Genomic DNA, 24,393 nt, shown 5'->3' on the forward strand with positions numbered 1-24,393 from the left:
GCAGTGCAGTGGCATCATAACATCAGCGCTCATGACAACCCACTACACTAGTGATCTCGGTGAAGTATCACACACTACATTGTTATCGCAATAATACACATTGCCAGTCCAAGGAAGATGTAAAACAAGTGATCACGGCACGAATTCTGATTATTAATTCACTAATTTTCAAAATGGTAATAACTTGTCTCGAAAAATATATAAACAAAGTATTATTTTTATTATTATTATTACCATTATTGTAATTACTGTAAAAAAGTCATAACACCACTGAATTGGCAATGGGATCATTATCGCCTAGTGAACAATTCTAATTTGGCCGCCATGACCATGATGACAGTGTGTGATATATCTAAATGTATAATTATCTAATCTTACGAGCACAGAACACAAACGGATGAAGGTACCCGCGGGGTACGGCGTGGTGCATCTAGGCTATATAGGTCCTATTAAATAGGGTGCCTATAATGTGGCAATAAATAGGAGAACACGTCAGTGAAGTCTGAGAAAAATCGGACTATCCTTTCAAAAGTTATGGGTTTTAGAAATTTTGATATCGCTGGATGAGAAAACTATACAACAGCTCGTGACGACACGCATGGCATGGAGACAACACTATAGTATAATGAGAAAATAATATGCCTAGGCCCTATAAGGAAATTCCAGGCACGTATTTTTTAAAATGAAATGTTTAGGCCTACACATTCCCTCCTCTTATACTGGCACATGTTGAGGGTAATCCCCTCCCCCCCCCCCCCCCCCGTTTTCTGAAAATAAAATGTCGACTTCTCATGGTATTTTCTTTGTATTCTTGTCCATGTGTGACGTCACAAAATGTTGCTATCGTCTCATGCCGTACTGAAGTAACTTTTGCACGGAAATAGGCCTTACTCTCCGATTTTCCTCAAACTTTATGTTTTCAGCTAATATTACTGCATTAAAATCTAAATATCAGGGGGTTCAATTCTTCTTCAAAAACAAATTAGGTGTGGTTGATGAAGGTGAATCCTACAAAATAGGGCCTACACCTAATTTGGCGGCTGGACACGCTTTATAACTAACTTTCAAATTTAGGGGGACTTGTGTTTGTGTGTGTGTGTGTGTGTGTGTGTGTGTGTGTCGGGGGGGGGGGGTGTAGCTTCAGAAAACACGGGAATTTTTTGAGTGGTGGATGGTAGGCCTAAAGTCTTTCTGTAAGCACCTCTGTGTTTGAGTGAAAAAAAAAAAAGATAAACCTTGCAAATTTCAGGACTATGGAGTGAATACTTTAGTAAGTACCAGTAGTTTACTTAGATTTATAAACACAAAAGACAATAGATATTTCATGCATTTTACATGAATTTTTTTTTCCATTTTGAACACGTGTGTTTGTGATGAAGAGTGGCAGGTGGAAGACCTTTTTGTAGTACTTAGTATAATACAATGTAGTATATGACTGTAATGACGAAGAGAAACGCTGTGTGTACAGATTCCAAAGAGATTTTCTCCAATGGTAGGGAGGAGAAAAATCTCTTTGACAGATTCCGAATTTAATATTAGTTACAGTACACTGACAGCACTCCATAGTATAAATGAGCGTGCCATACACAAACCGCTATCCTTTCCTTTCCCCCTACGCATACGGTATCTGTACGGTAGTAACTGCGCCTCTGGTACCCTCCTCTCCTCCGTCACTCCACTGCTGCACGCCAATGCAACGTACCGTCTCCCCCTCCGTCGGCGGAGCTTCTGCATCGCCCATACACTCCCACTACACTACACACACACGTCACAGCAGAGCAAGCGCCAAGGTGGGGGGACTACCACTAGAACCTATGTTAAATAAATTTGTCTGAGAAGCTGGTGACTAGTGACTACTTTGCTGTAAACTTTCTCTTCGAGGGATCAAGAAAACGAAAACACCATGGTGAGTATTCTATACATATATGGAGATGTTAAGTGTTAAATATTTTCTGGATCAAGTTCCTAAACGTTCTGTCGTTTGTATCTTCATGCCCTTCGCTTCATACAGTAAATATAAACAGTGTCAGTGGAACAATGTCTTGATGTTGTTGCTCCATATACACTACAGAATGCTTAGTAGACCCCAGTAACTGTTTCAGTGGGGCCCTTCAGCTATATCCATTTATGTTGTGTTATGAGTTAGGTAGTGCATGGTAAATTTTCTCAGGATGTGTAATCATATGTTTCACTCATTTTATGAAACAGTCTAATTTCTTCAACGAAGGGTAGGGTCTAACGTTACATGTTGTGACCACTGTAGGAGCAAATGAAATGTTGATTATAGAAACGATGTTCTATGTGACCTGTCATTCTTTTAAAGATTTATTTCAAATAAATTGTTGATTGTTATTTGCAACTCTAAAGGTGTGATGCTATGCTGACCCTGATTTCTTTTGACAGTTGTTTACTTTACAGTTACAGTTGACTTTACATAATTAAAATTTTCAGCTAAACAAAATGCTGCTGTTCATTTTACATGGTTGTGCATACACTGATACTTATGGTCCTTCGTAAGGTGACCACTCAATGACACATAATGTAAATGTTCTTTGCATTACGATTTAGGCGGAGCGCAAACAAGTGAACCGCTACTACCCGCCGGACTTTGATCCGGCCAAGCACAAGAGCATCAACAAGTACCGGAACTCACACCCACTGAGAGAGCGGGCCAAGAAGCTGAGCCAGGGGATTCTTGTGATCCGGTTTGAGATGCCCTACAACATCTGGTGTGGTGGATGTGGAAATCACATTGGAATGGGTAAGCTTTTGCAGTGAAGCTGCACCTTTTCATTTGATTTCAAATGTACCCACCTGTATTCATGCAGTAATATTTTTTCTCCTTCTAAACTGATGTTAACATTTTTAAAGTTGGTGTCTATTTGTGTCTTAATTGCCATTTTACAGAAATTACTTGGTGCTGTGTTTTTCAGTGATTTACTGTGTGAAAGCATTGATATCTTGAATTTTTTCCTCATAGTGCAGCATATATCATCATTTGAGTAAAGATAAGGGCATTAAGGTTCCCATAACCTAGTATGGTGATAGTAGCACCTGAATGCCCTTTTCTTTCTCAACAGACGATATGTACTAATTATTGTTCGGGAATTAGATTCCAGCTCATTTCTATGATGTTTAAACAGTTATTTTGTTTCTTAATGCTTCATAATGTAATTTTGAGTGTTCTCTTCATCATAAGATATATTCCTGTCAAATACTCATTGTTGGTGTATTTGCATCAAGACAACTAATAGCTTCAAAGATAATGATGTTCCTGCAATGGCTTTAAGAGCGGATATTTGGAAATGGCACTATGTTTACAAATTAATATTTCCATTGCTCCGATACAGGGGTGAGGTACAATGCTGAGAAGAAGAAAGTCGGCAAATACTACACGACGCCCATCTACCGCTTTAGGATGAAGTGCCACCTGTGTGACAACTACATCGAGATGGAGACGGACCCACAAAACTTTGACTACACCATTGTCAGTGGTGCCCGGAGGAAGAATCAAAAGTGGGACATGGCGGAGAACGAGCAAGTCCTGACGGAAGGTAACTGACATCTTCCGTCAGTCTTCCACAACTAATATTTCTCAAAAAATCTCTTTCCTGGTCCAGTATTTGTTTTTGGATGTGACTGAGTGTAATACTTATCCATATAAATTCTTGACATCATCTCTTATAGAGAAGAGATTGCATTATTAGAACAGAGTTGCTTGTGTGTGAGTATCCTTTTACAATTTTATATAAAGTCAGTGTGTAAATGATATAAAAGTTTAAAAAAAGAACAGAGCAGTACACTCGTGACAAATTTCATAGATACAACCTGTCTTTCATATCTTTTGTGTTCTTAGTTCTTCCTGTATATGAATGATTGCAAAACAAAGTTATTATAACAATGTTGGTTTTTTTACTTTCTCAGTTGTTATACAAACTATGCTAATCAGCAGCATTCTGGCTGAAAGAATTAGTTGACAGAAATAAACAGGTGTAACAGATGCATAATGTACAGAGTACATATATGCAGATGCAAGGAATACCAACAAAATGTACTGACATACGAATATAAGCATATAACATTTGAATGATCTAAAACTCAACAGATCGTGAAGCTGTGAAGAAGCTGGCCAGGGATGCAATGTACAAGCTGGAGCATGGTGTCGATGACACCAAGAAGCTAAAGGCTGCAGCTCCCACCTTGTCTCAGATTGCAGAAGTCCAGGCAGGGAAGAAAGATGACTACAGTCAGAACCAGCTGCTGAGAAAGAAATTTAGGGTGAGGAGATCTTTTGCAAAGACTTTTTGACCTCGCATGAGTCAAATATCTCGTCAAAGGTCTTTTCAAGTCCTCTTCTCTTTATATTCTATTGATTTTAATCCCTCATTAGTCAAATTTTCTCTAAGTCAAAGCTATTTCTTCAGTCCAAATAGATTTGACTTAGGCAAGGTTGACTGCACTTAATTACACTGTTAGAGTTTGTCGCAGATGTTAGCAATAGTATGAACATACACACTTCAATCCATGTTTGCGCTACATGCCTAAAGTTACACTTTTGTCTGTTGTACGATGGAGATGTTTCTTATTATGGGCATTTTCCAGACACCTGACCAAATTGTACTTCTTTTTAGCCTCTGAGAGAAGACATATTGTCCATAGGACAGCCCTTCAGCATGGCACACATGCCCTTAATTTTAGATTAAATTGCATCTACTGTGAAACATGCTGTCACCCAAGATGGCAGAGAATTGTGCAGGCACATACAATCAGCTTAGTACAATCTAGAATCTAGTAAGAAATTAAAAGCTAAAAATTAGGTAAGAGTCTAAAATGTCGGTGGTCTAGAAATGTCTAAAATGTATAGAATTTCATATGACACGCTGAAAAGTGGTTTCATGCATACATCATTTGCGTCACATCAATATTCCTTGCAGTAACACAGATATTCAACCTCTTGACTGTTTCCCATCCCTTCCACTCCCATGATATTTCATATAACTGTGTAATTTTTGCAATTTTCTATTTAAATGCATTCGGTTTTCCCTCTCCTAGGAAATAGAAACAAAATATTTGCAGGGCCACCTTCACCTTTTTGTGAGAGCAGTGCTACTCATGAGATTTGTTTGCCCTTGGCTAATTTGTGTATGTAGATTTTACATCTTTATGACCATGGAAATAGATTTTGACCTGTAGTGTTTTCCCCATTTGTTTGCAGGCTGAGAAGAAGCAACTTCTGGCTGTTGAAGCCTCTGACAAAGCTCTCCTGGCCAAATCTTCGCTGGAAATCGAACTCGTACCCGAGGCAGAGGAAGACAAGAAGCTTGCTTCTCTTCTCAAGTACTCTGCTACTGAATGTGAGTCGCATGATCATCTGAATTCTCTGTTTCCGTATTATTGTTAATGTTGTTATTGTTGTCATCATCATCATTGTGTATGTATTGTTGATGCTGTAAGACTGAGAGTGCTGGCCACAATGATGTGCTAATCATCTTGTCACATAGTGTAAGCTGGAAAGAATTGCAGTTTGATATGCAGAATGAATGGGGAAAACTGACTGTCAGTATCATCTTCACTCTAGTGTGTCACCTGCGATTGCGCTGGAAATCATCAAGACTTTATTAGGATGAACGTGATCAAGCCAGTTAGTTTGCTGTGACATGGTGTAGAATGCTGGATATGTGAACAAGTTTTGTTTATTTTGACTATTATGTTTTGCAGTTTCATCAAAAGTTGATATCAAATCTTCATTAGAATGAACTTGGTCAAGCCGGTTAGTTTGCTGTGACATGGAGTAGAATGGATATGGGATCAAGTTTTGTTTGTTCTGACTTACAGTTTCACACTTTCATTGAGATTTATTTGTCTGCTTGCTTTTTTGCTAGCATATGAAGAGAAACGACAACAGAAGCGAGAGGAGATCAGGGGTAGAGAACTCTTTGCCACGGCAACCGTTTCCTCTCCATCCAGCTCAGAGTCTTCCCTTCTCTCCTTGCCCAAGACACATACAAACAAACACCAGGAGGCACAGAGAACGCTTATGAGCAAAGTTTTGAAGAGCAAGAGCACTGGGGTCTTTGGTGCCTTTGAAAGTCAAGGCAGTAGCAGAGGCAGTAGCAGCAGTGGTGGCATGCTAGGAAAAAGGACACAGATGTTAATAGGTGGGACTACAGGCATTGTTGTGAACAAGAAGAGGAAACGTGTAGATCATTCACCCAAGGAGCAGAGTGACAGGGATAGAAAGAGGTCAAAGGTCATAGATGGCATAGATGATCGTAGCAGAACCGAGCCTTGCAAAGAAGGCTTTGAAAAAGATTGCGGCCATTTGCAAACAGATCCCGACAGTGAGACTTGTATGAAGCCAACAGGAGGAACAGTGGCCGATTTCACGTCGCAAAGTAATAGCAGTGTGATTGACTTGGCTGAGGGGAGGAGGACAGCTGATACACATCGGTTAGAATCTGGAAGCAATACTGCCTCAGTTGACTCTTTGAGGAATAAATCAGATGAAAGTGTAATGGACTCACAGAGAACAGAAAATGCATGTATGCCGGATACCAGCACAAGTGAAAAGAGCACTATTGGTACAGAAGAACAGCCTGAACAGGTGTCATGTGCTGATATGAAAGTAAATGAGAATACAAGGCATTCAGTCATGGGTGTGAACACAACCAATGATGAGCAGAATGTTGATGCACTGGCATGCCATTCTGAAAGTAATGTGTGTTCAGAAAGCCGAGACAGTAAGGACATGCCCAGTGAACCAGGGCTTAGTAACCATAAAGTTGTGTGCAAGACTCTTGAAACCACCCCCAGTGGGAACAGGAGTGAGGCAGAGGATTCAGATGTATCCAAACTTGGGCAGAGTTCGCTGTCTCTAGTTTCATGTTATTCATCCAGTAGTGAGAGCGATTCAGATGAAACATGAAAACAGCCGTCATTCAGGGGTTTTTGTCAGATTTATAATTTTTTAGAAGAGCAGTTAAAATAGAGCTGCAGGTGATTCAATTGCTGCATCTCGAGCAAAGAGTTACTACAACAAAAAAACGACAACTAAGTCTGTTTCTTGGATGTTTCACGTCATCCAAAACTCTGTTGAACATTTGCAGTGCTCCACTCTGTTACGTTTTTATTCAATGATGAACACAAGGGAAATGTATCATAAAAGTGAAAATTTTTGTGGTGTGGAAATTTTCATGCATTTTGCTTGACCAGAAATTGGCCAAAAATAAAAACTTGTGAATACTTGTGCTTATATGAAACACCATTTTATGTTTCAATTCCACAAAATTAAAAGGAATACAAAATTCATTTTATCCAACTGAGTGCGAAAAATTATGCGCAAGAAAATTTCCACTTTTACAGTACTCCAGTTCATTAAAGCTCTTTTAAGGTTTGCTGAAGCATTTACTTATCTGTGGTTTTAATCCCATTGAAGTGAAATGAAGCTGTTCTATTCTCAGAATATATTCCCAGTTGACTAAAAACTTGTCCTGGTGATATTTAAATGTGCAATATATATGTAGGAGGAAGATATGGTTTAACTCGTTGAGGACGAGCTGATTTTACTGTAACACGCATTTCCCATAGACACCTGCCCGAGTATACTCGGGACTGGTCTTCAACGGGTTAAAGTGCTGATTCAATTCTGAACACTGATGACTGGTGTGAAGTTGCAAGAAGGAGTACCTACTGCAGCTGTGATTACAATATAGACCAAAGTAAAAGACACAGCTGTACAGAAATTTCAATGTGATAGCTTTCAACTTTGCTTTTCTCAATAAAGTGCAGCACAGTGTGATACGCTCAGGCAATTTTAATATGATGCCTAGCCGTAGCATAGACTCAACAAACTCATTACAGTGAAGTGGGTACTCTTGCATACTACATGTCACTAGAAATTTGTCATGATGTCATGAAATCTGGAGATATGTCATTATTCACCAGGGCAGACCGATCTGCTGCTAACATTTTTGAGACTTAGAAAAGAGTATTGCCTTATCTAAATGAATGCCGGAACTAAACAGTGTGCTTTCTGGTATACTACTTAATGATTTTATACAGGCTTTCATACTGCATGTACTATGTACATTGTCTGCATATCAGATCAGCATATAAAATCTATCATTCATAAAAGAGATTGTAATGGCTGTTTTTGAATGGCATTTGTGTTAGATTGTTTGTTTGTGTGTGTGTGTGTGTGTGTGTGTGTGTGTGTGTGTGTGTGAGGGGGGTGGGTTGGTTGATACATGTATAATTGTGAGTGTTTGCATGGTCGATATGTGTGTGTCTGCATCTACTAGAATATTACCTCTCCTTTTCATTCATTGTGTTGCACTTCACGATTGCCTTTTGTTCTTCTTTTTGATTGATTGGTTTCAACTAATATGTTTTACGTGCCTGACAATCACGGGACTGACAGCTTGCAGTGCCCTCCAAAGGACTAGGCAGCGAAGTTTGTGCCCTGCATGGAGACGTGAACCAGGGACCTTGTGATACTGTAAAAGTGGAAATGTTTGTGGTGTTGACATTTTCGCGCAACCAGAAACTAGCACGAAAATAAAAGCATGTGAATAGTTTTGCTTGCCATATGTTCCAGCAGTTGATGTCTTGATTCCACCCAACTAAAACCACGCGAAAAAATGAGTCATGCAAAAATATCCACTTTTGCAGTAGATAGTACTACAGTACATCTTTTTGTGCAAATCAAAGCTTATCACAATGACATTGAAGGGAGATCAAACACATTCATATACAGCAAGTATTATTCTCCAGTTTCAGCCATATTCTTCTTGTGCAACTTTGAAGTAGGAAGTGTGTCCAATGTTCTTGTACGAGTGTATATTTATTTAAAAAAAAATACATATATAAACATATATATAAATATACATATACAGTATAATATATATATATATATAGAGAGAGAGAGAGAGAGAGAGAGAGAGAGAGAGAGAGAGAGAGAGAGAGTATAAATATGCAGTGCATCCCAGAAAAAAAAAGGAAACCAATTTACATTGCAACCTTTTGCTGTCAAAATCAAGATGTACATGAACAGAAAGATAAGCTTCTTTTCTTTGTTTGATGCACAACTCGATGTTCATATTCCATGCCTGACTGAGAATGGATAGTGGTGCTACCAAATTTTCACTTGTATGTGCAAAGTGTGACTGAGTGAGTTTTTCAGACTTTTACCATTATCTTTTGGAAAAACAAACTTCATAGCTGAAATATCCATTCTTTCTCCTTTCATATGAGACATTATGCGTAAAATATGAAATATGCTTGCTCAAAAAAAGTTGTATGAAAACATGTTTCATTTCTACCTACTGTTTGTTAGATACCCCATCTAGGTAAAAGTGAAGCATATTTTCAAATCAAGTTTTCTCTAGCAAGTTTTAATCATTTTTATGCATAAGCTGTCATATGAAAGGAAAAAATATGGACATTAAGGCAACGATTTTCTTTTCTGCAAAAGATTACCAAAAAAGCGTGAAAAACTCACTCAAAGTCGCAGTTTTGAGTTAGGTTTTGCAAATGAAAACTTAGTAGCACCATCGCCCAATTTTCTAACTCGGTCATGCATGAATTTTGAACAGTGAGTTGTGCATCAAATGAAAGAAGAGAAGCATAACTTTCCATTCCTGTACATCTCATAAAGTGAATTTATTATTGTGATAGCAAAAAGTTGAAATGAAGCTCAGTTTATTTTATTTTTATTTTTTTTTCTGGGATGCACTGCATACTTTGTCCTATCTTACTGGTTTCAACTGATATATAGATTAGGTATATAAATATATAATATATTTGATATCACCATCAATTCATAGCACATTGACATTGAGGTACTGAGGAAGAACTTAATTTTCCTTCTCATTTTCCTTTAAAAAAAAAAAATCATTTTCATGACAAAGTATTTTAAAGAGCTATCGGAGTAATGTGATCCTATGTGGCCATGGCATGTGTTGTCTGAATTGATTGGTATTCAGTGTTTGAGTCTCTCTCTCTCTCTCTCTCTCTCTCTTCTGCATTGAGACTTGATGGCAACATGTCACATGTCAAAATAGGACAGCAAAAAAAAAAAAAAAAAAAAAATCAAAAGAGTACAGAAATAAACACATTGGTTGCATCAATGTGAACCTTCAGTTTATCAAACACTTAAATTATGTACATGTTTATAGTACACAATTGTGAATTCCTTTACTGTTCGATTCCAGTCTTGTTTCAATCAAACAATTTATAATTTTCAACAAATTATATACATGTGAGTACAACATATCACTGAATGTATATAAATAAAATTCTCCTGACAGTTTCTTAAGAGTAGAATATTTTTTACATGAATGCTAAGTGGACATACAGAAGTCAGGACTACTGTAGTTATTTTGCCAACTATCAAAGTTAAAACTCCTCAACAATCTTTTCACTTTTTTTCAGTTTGTGCAGCCAAAAAATAGGCTTTAATATGCAGGAATATCCATGTTAAGTACACATCACAAATAGTTGAGTGCAGTGCCATATATAGAGAGAGTCTAGCCAACTGCTGATAATGTCGTTGCCCTCAGCAGAGCGCGATAGAAGGTTAGTGTATACAGACAGACGTCCCAATTAAAGGCAAGTGAAGTAGCGAGCAGTGCTGCACTGCGACGTGTTGGTTGACTTTGTGCTGTACCAGAGCTTTGTACTTTCTTTGATTATTGTCACTGAACCATCTGTAGGTAAACAATATTCACAAAATTACATACCCTCAAATGTTTCGGTGGATACTATAGGTTTTGGATAGAGAATACTGCATCACATTTACACTCATGGTGAGGACTCGTGTATTATTTACTAAAGCAGACGACAATAGCAATGAAAATACAGTACATTATAATTCTTACATCACCTTATCTGGTATTAGGGATGTCCCAAAGGCAAGCAGAGTAACATGTAGTTAACAAGAGGGACTGCGTGAGAGCTCTGGTCCCATGCGAGAGGTTGCACTGGGTAACAACATGGCGCCAGATGATCACAGGACCAGCTTTTCACAATCACAGGCTTCAAAGCTCTTTAGCTGGAAACAGAGCTGGCCGGACTCTCTTAATATACAGCACTGGTTGAATGTAGTTCAACTATTTCCTTTCTCTGTTTACAACTTATAAAGTGACATTTAAGTTTTATACTTCAAAGTTTGTCTCCCTCTCGACATTGCAGTAGAAGAAACACCAATTCAAACTGCCCAGTATTCCAGCTGTTCATATATCTCTTTGGTTGAGAGATTTTGATTTCAGTGGAGTTGTTGTGGTAGCTGCAGCAGTGAACTACTCAAAATCTTATCTTTTACCATCAACATTGGTACACAGTCTATGGAACTGTAAGAGCAACCATATAATATGAAATTTGCAGAATTGCACTTATTCATTAAAACCTTCATTCAATTACGTACACTGTACATCAAACTTTGTTTTTTGTCTGCAGTTTTGATACCAGTTTTTCTCCCCACAAGTTATTGTACAATGCCCTTGTAGACATCTTACTGTAAAATCAGAAACTTTAATGTGCATGAAATTTTAAAGAAATTTACGAGGAGCCAAGATTTGTGAAATTAAAATGCAATGCGAAATTTGTTTGAAGGAACCACTAGCTGTCACAGGTAGTGGGAGTTCCTTAAGGAAGCTTCAATACAGCATAGCAGTTTATGCATGAGATGGAAGATTTCTGGATGTGAAAATTTCTGACATTTTCTCCCAGTCCTGGCGGGCCTTGTGCAATCTGCTACACACTACATTAGAGATAGAGTTACAACATTGATCATATAAATATACGATACAAACTAAACAAAGCACATGTCCCTGTGGATTGGATTTTTCTGACCCTCTCCAACATATTTGAAGAGAAATGTATCAAGGGCAATCGATTGATAGCACACATAATACTGAGATCAATTTTGTGATGTCCGCAAGCTTGCAGAAAGTGAATACTACTACCGGTATATCCCTATAAGGCAAGTGCTGCATTGCATATGTATGACTTGCACAGAACATGAAATCCTTCTTTTGAACGGCAGCATGTCTGTGATATGAAGCGTAAAATTGATCAGTTTGTAGTTAAAGACTTTTCAAAAGGAGGAAAAGCTTGGATATACATAAAATGTGATGTTACATCAATTTTCTATACCTGTGGCAATGGCATTAACCATATCGTGCAAATGAATTACCATCTTTAGAGGTAGAAAAAAAAGCCAGCAATATTTCCAGTTTGAATACTGTATATGCCATATATTTCCCAGTGTTTTAACTTTCACGAACATTTTGAGTTGATTGATACAACCTTTTATTTGCAAAATTAACTTCTTTTTTTTTTTCCAAGACACAAAAATATTGCCTCCCATAGAGACCAGCCAAATACAACTGTAATGGAAAAGTGGGACCACCAAAATCACCTTGATAAAGGCAGTACCTCATACAGCGAGCTTGAAAATGAAAATTGACTTGATTTGAAAATGACTTATATCTTAACCATAGAGACTTTGGAAGGGCATTGTTTTGTGCACATATACATCTATGAGCAGTGTTGTCTGCCTTGCAAAACACAACAAGAACATGAATTGTGAAGACACCCTGCATCCTACTCATCTTTACATACCTGAAAAAATGTCAAAATGGAAAACTGTTTCTTTGTGGCAAGAGATTTTCTTTCTTCAGCAGCAAATCTATGAAGATATGCTGCCATTGACATCAGATAAATCTCTGCAGAAGTACTCGTCAAACATGTCAAGGAGCTTTGCACACAAATTTGTTCACAAACGGGCTCGACCCCAGCGCATTCCAGTGTGTCAACGACCCTCGGCCGAATCTCATTGCACAAAACCGACACGGGCCGGTCAGCACTGGTCAGTAGAATTTGTAATACAGTTTCACGTTCAGGCCTTGCTGTCCAACACTGCAGGTCTGGCTTTTGGCCCAAAATAGTCCGGTGGGAGATACCGAAGAGGCACCAGTGGGGGTCAGTCTAGACCCCATGCCAGGCCAGTGTCGTCTTCCAGCCCAGACTCCAGGAGAAACTGCTCATAGGCAGCAGCCTCCTCAAGATTCAGATCTGTCTCATCACTGGAGTAAAGAAGGAGGAGGAGGAAGGGGAGGAGGAGAAAGAGGAGGGAGAGGAGGGGTTGAGGGGTGGAGGGGAGGAGGAGGAAGAGGATTAAGAGGGGAAGAGGGGGAGGTGGAGGAGGAATAGGAGGTGGTGGAGGAGGAGGAGGAGGGGGTGAAGAGGAGGAGGAGGAGGAAGGGGATGAGGAAGAGGAGAAGAGAGATGAGAAGGACAAGGAAGGGGGTGGGTATAAACTTTGATAAGACTTGCGACTGAACGCACAAGAAATTGTTTGACCTATAAAATGTCCTGAAACATTAAATTTATCAAACATTTCATTATGAATTTCAACTCAAATCTAATTATCTAATCAAATTTCATCTGGTGATTCCAGCAATCAATCAGTCTGCGACATAGTTATAAATCAAACGCCGGTCACACAGCACACAAGGCACATAAGCTTAGACCATGTATGTGTAGGCTATAGAAAGCATCATGATTTGCAACTTTATAATGTATCAACTATTTTTACCTTTGTGTGTTATTCATAATTTTGTTTGCACTTCCATTTTCTCCATTCATGTTTCAATGCATACATACCACATACATATTTATGCTTTGAGAATCAAACTCAGCATGTCATAACACTTCATTTGAATCCTGATTTGTTTCTTTGATAACAACTACTAAGCATGCAGCAATTAGAGTCTTTCTTACTTATGCTGCACCTTTGCCAGCACTGCAGTTTTCTCCAATCAAGTGTCAATGCATGGACCTACTACCCATGGTCAATGCATGCATATCACTTACATGCTAATGTTTTGGGCTGAGCACATCACAACACTTTTCATATGAATCATGATTTGTTTTCTTGATAACAACTACAAGCATGCAATAATTACACATTTTTCATACTTATAGTGCATCTTTGAGAAAAAAAAAAATACTCGCACACCTCACAAAAATTTAAGAGAGCCAGTCATGAATAATACTGTAAGAGGGGAAATTTTTGCTGTGTGGAAATTTTCACGCATTCTGTGCAACCAGAACCTAGCGCAAAAATAAAAGCATGCAAATGTTTTTGCATGCCATACTAGTATCTCCCTGTAGTTAAAGTTCTGATTCCATGAAATTAATACTAAAAATTCATCTTAACCAGCCGAACGCAAAAAATTACTCACATGAAAATATCCACTTTTACAGTACTCATCAAAATCATAGAAGATTAAATTGAAGACAGTGTAAGCATGAACCTTACCCGAAATCTGGCTGCCAACCTTGTGTTTCATATGCTGGGTCAAAGGTAGGATTTAAAGGCGCATCAAAGTTCGGATCATGTAGGTCGTAATCATCCCTACCATGGTAGTCATCAGCAGGGTAAAGGTCAACGCTGTAGCCTGTGACACACATAGGGTGGAAAAAAAAAGTTCCAACAAATCAAACTCTCTAAGCAATTCTGAAAAAGAAGCTCATAGCCCTCTAAAGGTTCCAATAACTATGTGGTTTTGGATGCCATGATGCATATACCTTGCCACTATAAAAAGCATTTTGACCACATGAGTATAAGCGTAAGCAACAGGAAATACAAAGCCATCTCCCCCAATAGGCATCTGAATCCATAAGATTGGATTTTCAATTCATTGAAAATATCACAAAAAACAACTGCCATAGTTAATGTTTTGTGTCTACATGGAGATGATTTAGTAGAAGGCACATGAGAAGCATTTGCATGTAACTGTACACTAGGGCATCTGCAATTCAATGGAATATAATATACCTGATAGTCAATGTCTGTGATACCTTATGGTACTAACATACAGAAAGGCACTGCCCTATCAGTCTCTACTATCTGTCTCTTGCCTGTATCTCTTTGATACTTTACTACAGTTGAACCTCTCGTATCCGGACAAGTCGGGACCGGGGCTCATCCGGATAAGGGATTTGGCCGGATAAGGGATTTGGCCGGATACGGGAGACTCAATGCTTTATACATGTACATATACATACACACGTACTGATGTATCCCATTGTAGTACCACATGTAGTACAAGTATGTATACTGCAACCTTTTCATTGTTACATTTGGGGATGTTTGGGGATGTTAAAATGTCTGAAGGTAAGCAATTTGGAAGGACATTTGATGTAATGTATGTTAATCATGTTGGAAGTAATATGTAATTCATGTGTGTTTGTGTAGGAGTTCTCAAGGAGTTGGGAATCCCACTTTCCTCCCGTAATTATTATAAAAAAAAAAAAAAATCACGGCGAGATTGCGTCCGTATAATAGAGAGATCCGGATAAAGGGAGGCCGGATAAGAGAGGTTCAACTGTACTTTGATAATAATTATGTTGCACCAGCCTGATTAATAAATACAAAGTGGTTTGCTTTTTTTTTTTCTTTTCTCAAGTATAGAGACAGGGGCAGAACTAGCTTTTTGCTAAAGGGTAGGGGGGGGGGGGGTAAACCCCTGACAAAAACCAATTTAATAAAAAGCAAAACAAAACAAAACAAAACAAAAAAGCCTGGGAAAGAGGGTTAAACCCCCTAACCCCTTACCCCCCCCCCCAAATCCACCATTGAGAGAGGTGCATGATGTGTGTTAGTCTTGTGATGTGATTAAGCTGCAGCTACCCTGTTTTGCCAAGTCTGTAATGTGTAGTGTAAAGTGTAAGACAAGACTGTAAGAAAAGAATGTTACATTTCATATCAGGTTACTAGTATATTGGTCTACAATGATGCAGAGGAAATTACCTGCTTCTTTCGCCGTTATGATTGTACCATCTGGACCATAGAAGACAGGAATACTCTAATGGAGAAAGAAACAAAATAAAACATACAGCATACACACATCATGAAGCATCATCCTAAACAAACAAAACTAATGTGACGGCAATTCACATTGGTAAGCGACAGCCAAAAATACCACTGCTTCCATTAGAATATGACACCAAATGAACATTAGCAATCAACAAGAGAAATAAACTAATGTAAGCCAAAAAAGTTCCAGACATTTAGTTGTAAGATAATGCAGCCTGTCAAGGATTTGATAATGGGTACATGTTCATCTGTTTCTACATAAAATTTCATTTCTGTCTACAAAGCACAAACATTTCAGTCCTGTGTGCTCATTGTTTCTTTAAGAAAACAATAAGCATTAAAAAATACTAGGGGAAAACAGTGTCCATTCACAGTAAACACTATCTAAAAGCGACGAGAAGCATATCACTTGGTTTTCTACTACTTTCGTATGTGTTTATACCAGTTTCTAATACATCAAAGATTTCTCTGAACTTTGTAGCTAAGTGAAACTAGAAATGTCGCTACGGCGACTGGTGTATGCCTCCGCCATAATACATGGTTCTCCTAACAGGTCTATAGTACAATGTCTTGACAATGTGTGATGACAGTTTCACACAATTGGCAAAATATTAAAATGACAGGTTTGCCACAAATGTGCTGAATGTTCACTTTCCCAGAACTAGGTTCAATTGGATGAATGATTAAAACGTCAGAGTGCAGGTATTTGGGGGAACTGATGATTTTCACTTGACTTTTGACCCTTTTACAAGTTTATGCATTGCGTAATTTTCAAGGTATTGAGAAAAAGTATAATTTCAGTATCAAATGGTAAAATAGTATCATCGAAACCTGGCCTTTGACCTTTGACCCCACAGTTCCAAAGAGAATTACTGTTAGGTAGAACATGCATAAATATGTAAGTTTCATGACAATACCTTGAGTTATTTTTGAGATATGGAAGAAAAAGTGCAATTTAGCACTTTCACTTGACCTTTGACCTTTTGACCTTTGACCTTTTGGCAAGAAACTTCCCAAAGAATATATATTGGGTTATACATGCATACATCAAGTTTTAAAAAATCCTTCAGGCACTGCATAAATATAAGGAAAGTAGTTATATTTTGAGGAGTTGACCTTGACCTTTGACCCATGACCTTTGACCCATGACCCCCCAACTTCCCTAGATAATCACTGCCCATCGGTACAAGCATATAAACTAAGTTCCATGAAGATACCTTGAACCATTTGCGATATATGGAGAAAAACATGAAATTTCAATTTTTTTTCACAAAATAACCTGTGACCTTTGACCTTTGACCCTGTGACCCTAAAATCCACATAAAGTATCATCTCCCAAGGATATACCCTCATACCAAGTTTGATGCAAAACCACCACACGGTTCTTGAGATATCGACAAAAACAAAACGGGGCGGACGGACGTACGGACGTACAGACGTACGGACGTATGGACGTACGGACGTACGGACGGACGGACGACCCGAAAACATAATGCCTCCGGCCACTTCGTTGGCGGAGGCATAATAAAAAAAGAAGACTCTGCACAGATTTTACATCCTTAAGGTTCTCCTCTGAAAGAGAAATATCTATGCAGAAAAAGAAAAGAAAAAAAAAATTGCAATATTCACGTGAGTTGACCTTGATAGCCACACTCCCAAACCTGGGGAAGAAATAGAATCTGACCTCAAAAGCATCTCCTGATGCTCCGTTCCTGGCCATGGCTCCATCAGCTCCAGAAATGTCATCTGACCTTTGACCTTTCCTACATGTCCTTCCCCAGTCTGATGCCCTGAACTCGATAAGCTGCAGCCACTGTTCTCTGACTGACCTATGAGTCAGGGCCAAAGTAATGGTCGTGTAGAAGATGTGCACCTCAGAACAGGTCACCAGGTCGATGATGTGTTACAAATACTGAATTTATTACCACCATTATTATTATCACGGTTTTCTGAACTCTGTGCTTGGCAGATTTCGGCGTAGGATTGACTGACAATTCTCCTTCTCATATCAATAGATGAATACTAAGCCCAGCAGTCCATTAACAATCAACCCTTCCTTCAATAGTATGTGGGCAGCCTACCCTGTCATACAATGTATGTGTAATTATGGTCACTAATGATGACACAGTATGTATTAAAACAATTTTGATGATGATGATGATATGACGATGATGATGATGATATAACAATCTTAATAATGATAATTATCATGACAAAGATAACAGTAATTACAATCCATAACAGCTGAATAATACTTAGCGTATTTACAAGATTCAAGATATGTCTTAAAATTTTGCAAATGCACTTCCCTTACAACATCAGTACAAGTATAACATACATAAAAAAGCATACTTTCTACATCACTTAATAATTAAACATTCTTAATCCATTCCACAGTTCAACTGATATGGTACAGAGCTATACTGTTCATCCCTCAGCAAAAAATGGATGTACAATACAAAACACGATCAACTCATAAAATCCAGTGTTGGCACATATCTACCTGTCTACTTTGGCATGGACGATGTAATCCCTTCCGTCATTGAAGATTCTATTGATTAACTCAGATGACTCTGTGTTATTGATTTCTCTGTCGTAGTCTTCTATCGTCTTGCCAGCAAGCTAAGTTTGGGAAGGACAAAAAAAGAAGTAACGTCCATGAAATTATGCATCATTATTTGACTTTGGTCAAGCACACACATACACAAACACACAAAAAAACAAGCAAATCCCCCCAATAAACAAACAAACAAACAACAACAACAAACAACAACATTCACTCTTTATGTTGGATAATGAATAATGCATTGGAGTTAGAATAGAATCTTCTTCTTTTCATGTAAAAGGCGCATGTAATGTATGGTTGTTACTAACTTACACAATTTGTAATATGAAGTAGGGGTCACTGAGGGGATCAAATAGTATTAAAACAGTCTCTGAAATAAAATGGACCTGACGAGGACTTAATTGTCAGAAAAGGAGTATGATTCCACATATGAAAGCACTGTGAATTTATTCTACAGATATCAGTCTTAATAGTCTCATAACTTACATTGAAAGCCAATACTTCCTAATGTTTTTTTATCATGATGATGGTGCATTCATTCAACAGTTGAACATTTGCACTGAGACTCAGCATAGAGCATATTGATTCACATATTAACTTAGTCATGAAGAAAATTCTATCAGGTTGAATAATTTCTTATACTTGGATAATTTGGGGGAAGATTACTGGGAAACATGAAAAATAACCCACAGAACATGACAAGGATTATTTATCCTACAGTAGCTCTCAAGCACCACCCCTGCTGACTAATGGCAGCATCTTCTTGCCAGCTCAGTTTAGTATGCTATAAAGCCAACTTCTCAGTTTTGTCAACATGAGTAAATCTGACATGACAGTAAGAGGGGAACAAGAATATGCATCCCAACAGCTCACCTTGAATATGTTTCCAAGGCACTTCAGGTTCGCTGGCGATGAGTATTTTGTGAGGCTCTCGAAGAGTTCCTGTAATGCCACGCGGTATACCTTGATCTTATGCCTCGTTATGCCATCATTACCGATGATCTGAAAGGACGATAAAGGGCATCAGCCAACGTGTACATCACAACATAAACAGACTGAGCATTTTGCCGATGCAACAGCATGTATGAAAGGGACCTGCATTTAAGTGATGCAGTTCTATTGCTTCTCTAAATCAAATTAAGCAAAGTTCACACATTCCTCTCACATTAAGGTATGCTTGTAATAAGTGTATGAAGTTTGGTTATGTTGGTATATTTCTTTACACTGTAGAGATTGTAATGGGTGCCACAGACTATAAACTACAAAATGATTATCAACAAAGATTAGGAAATGACAAATTTGTCTGAAGATGCCATCATGATGTTTTTACTTGAGTTCCATTCACAATTTTCAACAAAAAAAAATCCTTTTTCCAAACTTTCCTACATATCAACAAAATTTCCTGGGCTGCATTTCATTCGATGGTACTTCAGTGGTCTTCAATAGATGCATGCAGACTAGCCTAAGCACAAACATTGTTTTCCTTCTCTAGCTATCAATACCTCCATATTCATGAAGAGTTCAGCCATAAACATTGTGACTCCATGCAACCGTTTCTGCTGGTGGGGGTCTTCAGCCATCTCCTCTCTTTTCACCACAACCTCCTTGGCCCTGATCAGAAAAAAAACACAAAACAAAACAAATAAATGGAGGAGGAGAAGGAGGAGAAGAAGGAAAGAAGAATAAGAGAAAGAAAAGAAGATCAAGAAGAAGAAGAAGAAGAAGAAGGAGAAGACCAAATTGGAAGGAGATTAACAAAGAGATAGGTGAATACCTAAATATTGGATAACTTGAGCCAGAAAACATTGTTCCTCTTATGCATTTAAATGACTATGAGTATGTAAGCATGGCTAAGAATTGTGAATTTCCACGCGGTATTCACTTTGCTTACTCCGTTCTGCAAGTATGCACGTTGCAGGTATCGTACAACATACATTGTAAGACACTTCTCCATGAAACACAGCTAGGGTCAGCAACTTTTATTTCTCATTATGTACGAATTTCCTTGTGGATTTGATCACAAGGTGTCAGGTGACTTCACTTCTAATTTGCAAACTATATACATGTTTTGAGAGACATGAAATGATCTCAACATTGCCGGTCTTGAGGTTTATCACCACAATACATCTAACCGTCTATGTTGTAAACATTTTCTTTGTGTGACAAATCGAATCAGGGATTTATGACGGACACTTTGTCACCACTGTTGTCTTGCACTTTTGAGCCTACTTATCCAAGTCATCAACATAGAAGAAAATTAAAACAAGATCAGTTTTCATACCAACTCGGAATGTTAGCTTATGCAGTAGACACACAAAAAATATTTGCTTCATTGTCAAAATGATAGATTTCCTGTTTGTGTAGAGAAACTAGAGAATTCCATTAACAATCAATCAATCATGTTGAAACTGAAGGAATACTTTCCTGGACCATTGCAAGGACAGAAGGTAAATTGGAGCTCAAATTGGAGCTCAAGAGCTGAAAGGGCCATCTTAACGCAAATCAGCAGTTTGAGATGATTGTCTCTGAGAAATAAGGGAGGCTTGGATAAATGGGCTGCTACCTTCACCTCAAACTCTCCCATGATTTGGGTGAACAAGATTACATGATGATGTGATGAAGTAAGACGGTGTACCTCTGATTGATGAGCGTTCTGATACTCTTCCTCCCTGGTGGGATTGGCATCCAGTTCTGAAGGTAGTCAATCACCCGAGCTCCAGTGTAAGTGAAGTTGGGTTCAAGCACAGACTGCAATGAAAGATACAGCCACTTATTTATAAAGATGTTTACTAGTTTTATATATTCTCCATGTGTTGTCTCTTTTATTTTCAACTTCAGATTTATTCTATTTCTGTGACTATAAAATGTTTGCTTCATAGTGCACAGTCGTTATCTTAGAGCACAGTTTAGCTATGGAAAAATCTGTATTTTGAAAAACAACTTTAATATTCTTTATTTTTAGAGTTGATTTTTCACATTATTGTACAATCTGGATACTGTGGCCCAGTAAAACTAAAAAGTACAAAAACGTGTTGAAGACTGTGCCTGCCAAACCTTATAACACAGATTTGGGTATATGGAACTAGTATTTGTTGTAATTCCTGCCAGTATATGAAGCATATAACATGAAAGTTCTACATTCATGCTAATTGTAAGTGCAAAAATGTGGTGGGGGCAAAAAAAGCCATTCCACACAAATAAGAATCACAACCAAACCAAATTGGGTATATGGCCATACATAAATGCAGCAGCAAGTTCTCATACACCTCTTGTACTTCTTTTCAAAACATTTAGAATGTGTGTGTGTGTGTCGATCGATCTATCGATCGAGAGTGGGAGAGAGGGGGAGAGAGAAAGCGAGAGAGAAAAGAAAAAGAAGAAGAAGAAGAAAACTGTGCCAGGTTTTTGTTGCAATAGTAGCACCAAGATCATCAGAATTACATAATTATGGTAGTAACCATGACAGCACATAGCCAAAAGCCAATCAGCAGTGATTATTGAGTGGTTGCCGTGGTGCATACCTGCTCAAAGATGATGTCTGCCACCTCGTCCAGCTGCCAATCTTCCCGGATGGCTGCGGACAGGATCTCATTCAATGACCGCATGCACTCGTCAAAGGCGCCAGGACTGATACTCAGCCGGTAGAGGATTTCTTTCAGGTCTTTGATGTGGTCAGCCTCCTAATAGAGCAACAAAAACAGTCCTTTGTCTGAAGTGAAGTGTAGTCACAGTCTTGGAATCATGGTTTTTATATCTTTGTATGCCACCTGGATAAATCTTTGTGTGCCCTCATAATATTTGAATGACCCACATGGATGAAAAACCTCACTATCTCAAATTTTTCATGTTTTACTACACTGAACCCAACTCATTGAGTTTGTCATATCTAGCATGAAGCAACGCGGAACCTTATGGCAGGGTAGAATTTTTTCTTTGTGAATTTCGCCATTTGAACACTAAAGTGGAAAAAGAAATAAAAATGCGCAATTATTTTGGGGAGATATAAAAAAGATGCTGAAACACTTTCATCCTAACATCTATTGAACAAGAGAAATTTGCGGATATATCAATCATGCAAATATTCCCACTTTTAAAGTTTCCGTTAAAGGTCCAGTTTATCTTTGGGAGCAGTGATTAAAAAAATTTTCAAGATGTCACATTTGATGCATATGTGTAGGTCTGTTGTATCACAAAAATCTTATCATGTAAAATTTTGCAAAAGAGCCTAAAATATAAGGAGATATTATCAGTATTTTTCTCAATAAACCATAACTGTAGATGGGTTTAGTCTCGAAGCATTTTTATCACAACTATTGTTCACACTTTGTGTATTTAACAAAACTGAACATCAATAATAAGGATTCAGGTTTTTACATTGGTTGTTTCTATCCCTAATTCACATTTTAGAACTATTTCAAAGCACTAATGCTGGGTTTTTGTTTTATCTGCGAATGGTAAATTATGCCTTTAATCTGCTACAATTCATGCATGCTTTAACACAATGCACTAGTTTGTTATATTGCAAGTTGTTTGCATACATACTACCAATATGGCAAACTATCACCATCATACATTATTTGCTCAGTGATTTGACTTCTTGGTCTCCTACAATCACACTTTTCTTGATTATCTTCAGTATCCACATCAGTAGTGATCATCTATATTTTGCTGGCATCATTTCATCACCAGGAATCACATAATTAATGAAACTTTTGTTTTTGTTGTTGTTGTTGTTGTTGTTGTTGTTTTATTAATGCCACTATACAGGACACAACGGATGGATGTAACATTATTTTCACTTGCCTCTACTTGCTGTATGCCATTCCAGTACTTTCCTGGAACAAATTCCACCGCTCCAGCTGAGAGGGCCATGCTGAAATTCTAGAGGCTGAGTGCAAATGAGAAGCAATGTGTTACTGTAGATGTAGCTCAGACTTGCTCATGAAGGATTCCTTCTGGAAATCTGCCTAAAATTCAGTAAAAGTGAATAAAGGAGGAATAAAACTCTGTGAAAATAAGAAAAAGGTGAAGCATACTAGATCATCTATATAATGATAGAAACATTAAATTTGACCGCCCTCCCTCGGCCCTCCCCCTCCTACATATGCCATGACTCTATTAGTATTACATTCTACTGCATGCAAGCTTCTGCAGAAGTCTTCAACTTCAAGTTATGTTAGTCAGTTGTGATCGTGAAAATACTCAGTATAACACCTTCTGGAATCATTCATCTCTCCTTTGTTCTCTCCATCTACAACTTACTGGTCTAAAGGGCAAGTTTACCTTAATAATAATATACATGTATGTATATTAAGGTAAATTTCCGCACTGTAAAATTCCAGTTGATTGCTGCTTTCACTCAACATGCTCAATCCACGTCTAAAGTTTAAATGTGCCCCGAGTATCGCAGAATCTGTGAGAAATCTTCTGCGACTTCGTGACTACATTAGTGACTTGCCTCGCAAAATGCGTTGTACTTGGACCATACAATACATGCAGACTTACATCATTACATATGGACTAAACATGTAGCTCCACGGATCCACGCCTCCTTCCGTCCACTTCACCAGGAAACGAACCACAAGCAACATTAAAATAATCGTGTGGGACTGATCACCATAGACTGAACACACATTTAGGGTGACTTGACGCTTTGATTGTCTCTCCGCTAACAGCCGTAATAAAAATAATAGTCAAAGTGAATATAATGAATATACTGTCTGCATTATTTCTTCGTGAAGTATTGATAGCTGCACAAACTCTAAAATCTTAGACATTACAATGCTCACTTACCGTCTGGAACCATCGAACGATCTTGGGGGTAAACAACAGAACGAGCTGCGTGTAAAGATAGTGTAGAAAAATGCATGCACCGAACTGCACAAGGAGAGTGTTGTTCAGTGCACGTTCAGTGTATGTTCAGTGCAGTGTGCTCTCCAGCAGC

General features: G+C 38.2%; 2 protein-coding genes across 3 annotated transcripts; one reads left to right on the forward strand and one right to left on the reverse strand.

The window, feature by feature from the left end:
- The first annotated feature begins 1,726 nt into the window (after nucleotides 1–1,726).
- Nucleotides 1,727–8,103, forward strand: LOC140236773 (uncharacterized). Its single transcript, XM_072316702.1, has 6 exons — nucleotides 1,727–1,906; nucleotides 2,569–2,761; nucleotides 3,351–3,554; nucleotides 4,106–4,278; nucleotides 5,216–5,354; nucleotides 5,883–8,103. The coding sequence occupies exons 1-6, from the start codon at nucleotides 1,904–1,906 to the stop codon at nucleotides 6,923–6,925; spliced, it is 1,755 nt and encodes a 584-aa protein (XP_072172803.1). The 5' UTR covers nucleotides 1,727–1,903; the 3' UTR covers nucleotides 6,926–8,103.
- A 2,015-nt stretch (nucleotides 8,104–10,118) lies between these two features.
- Nucleotides 10,119–24,268, reverse strand: LOC140236907 (polyadenylate-binding protein-interacting protein 1-like). Of its 2 annotated transcripts, none has more exons than XM_072316842.1 (11): nucleotides 24,243–24,268; nucleotides 23,253–23,416; nucleotides 21,971–22,129; nucleotides 21,085–21,197; nucleotides 19,952–20,060; nucleotides 19,323–19,451; nucleotides 18,387–18,505; nucleotides 17,568–17,712; nucleotides 15,818–15,872; nucleotides 14,324–14,462; nucleotides 10,119–13,085 (listed from the first exon to the last, which is right to left on the reverse strand). In XM_072316842.1, the coding sequence occupies exons 2-11, from the start codon at nucleotides 23,319–23,321 to the stop codon at nucleotides 12,983–12,985; spliced, it is 1,140 nt and encodes a 379-aa protein (XP_072172943.1). In that variant the 5' UTR covers nucleotides 23,322–23,416; nucleotides 24,243–24,268; the 3' UTR covers nucleotides 10,119–12,982. The 2 variants fall into 2 exon arrangements, with proteins under 2 accessions (XP_072172943.1, XP_072172944.1); XM_072316843.1 differs by having other exon boundaries at nucleotides 23,253–23,337; nucleotides 24,243–24,260.
- Nucleotides 24,269–24,393: the final 125 nt, after the last annotated feature.

Source organism: Diadema setosum, chromosome 13 (assembly GCF_964275005.1).
Source record: "Diadema setosum chromosome 13, eeDiaSeto1, whole genome shotgun sequence".
Taxonomy (NCBI): domain Eukaryota; kingdom Metazoa; phylum Echinodermata; class Echinoidea; order Diadematoida; family Diadematidae; genus Diadema; species Diadema setosum.

Excerpts from the sequence above, each read along its gene's own strand:
- LOC140236773 (XM_072316702.1), top strand. Across the intron at positions 4,279-5,215 it reads TGCTGAGAAAGAAATTTAGG|GCTGAGAAGAAGCAACTTCT; the intron begins GTGAGGAGATCT and ends ATTTGTTTGCAG. Across the intron at positions 5,355-5,882 it reads CAAGTACTCTGCTACTGAAT|CATATGAAGAGAAACGACAA; the intron begins GTGAGTCGCATG and ends CTTTTTTGCTAG.
- LOC140236907 (XM_072316842.1), bottom strand. The coding sequence starts at position 23,321 with ATGGCCCTCTCAGCTGGAGCGGTGGAATTTGTTCCAGGAAAGTACTGG. Across the intron at positions 18,506-19,322 it reads GCCTTGGAAACATATTCAAG|CTTGCTGGCAAGACGATAGA; the intron begins GTGAGCTGTTGG and ends TCCCAAACTTAG. Across the intron at positions 17,713-18,386 it reads GTCCATGCCAAAGTAGACAG|GTCAGTCAGAGAACAGTGGC; the intron begins GTAGATATGTGC and ends CCTGACTCATAG.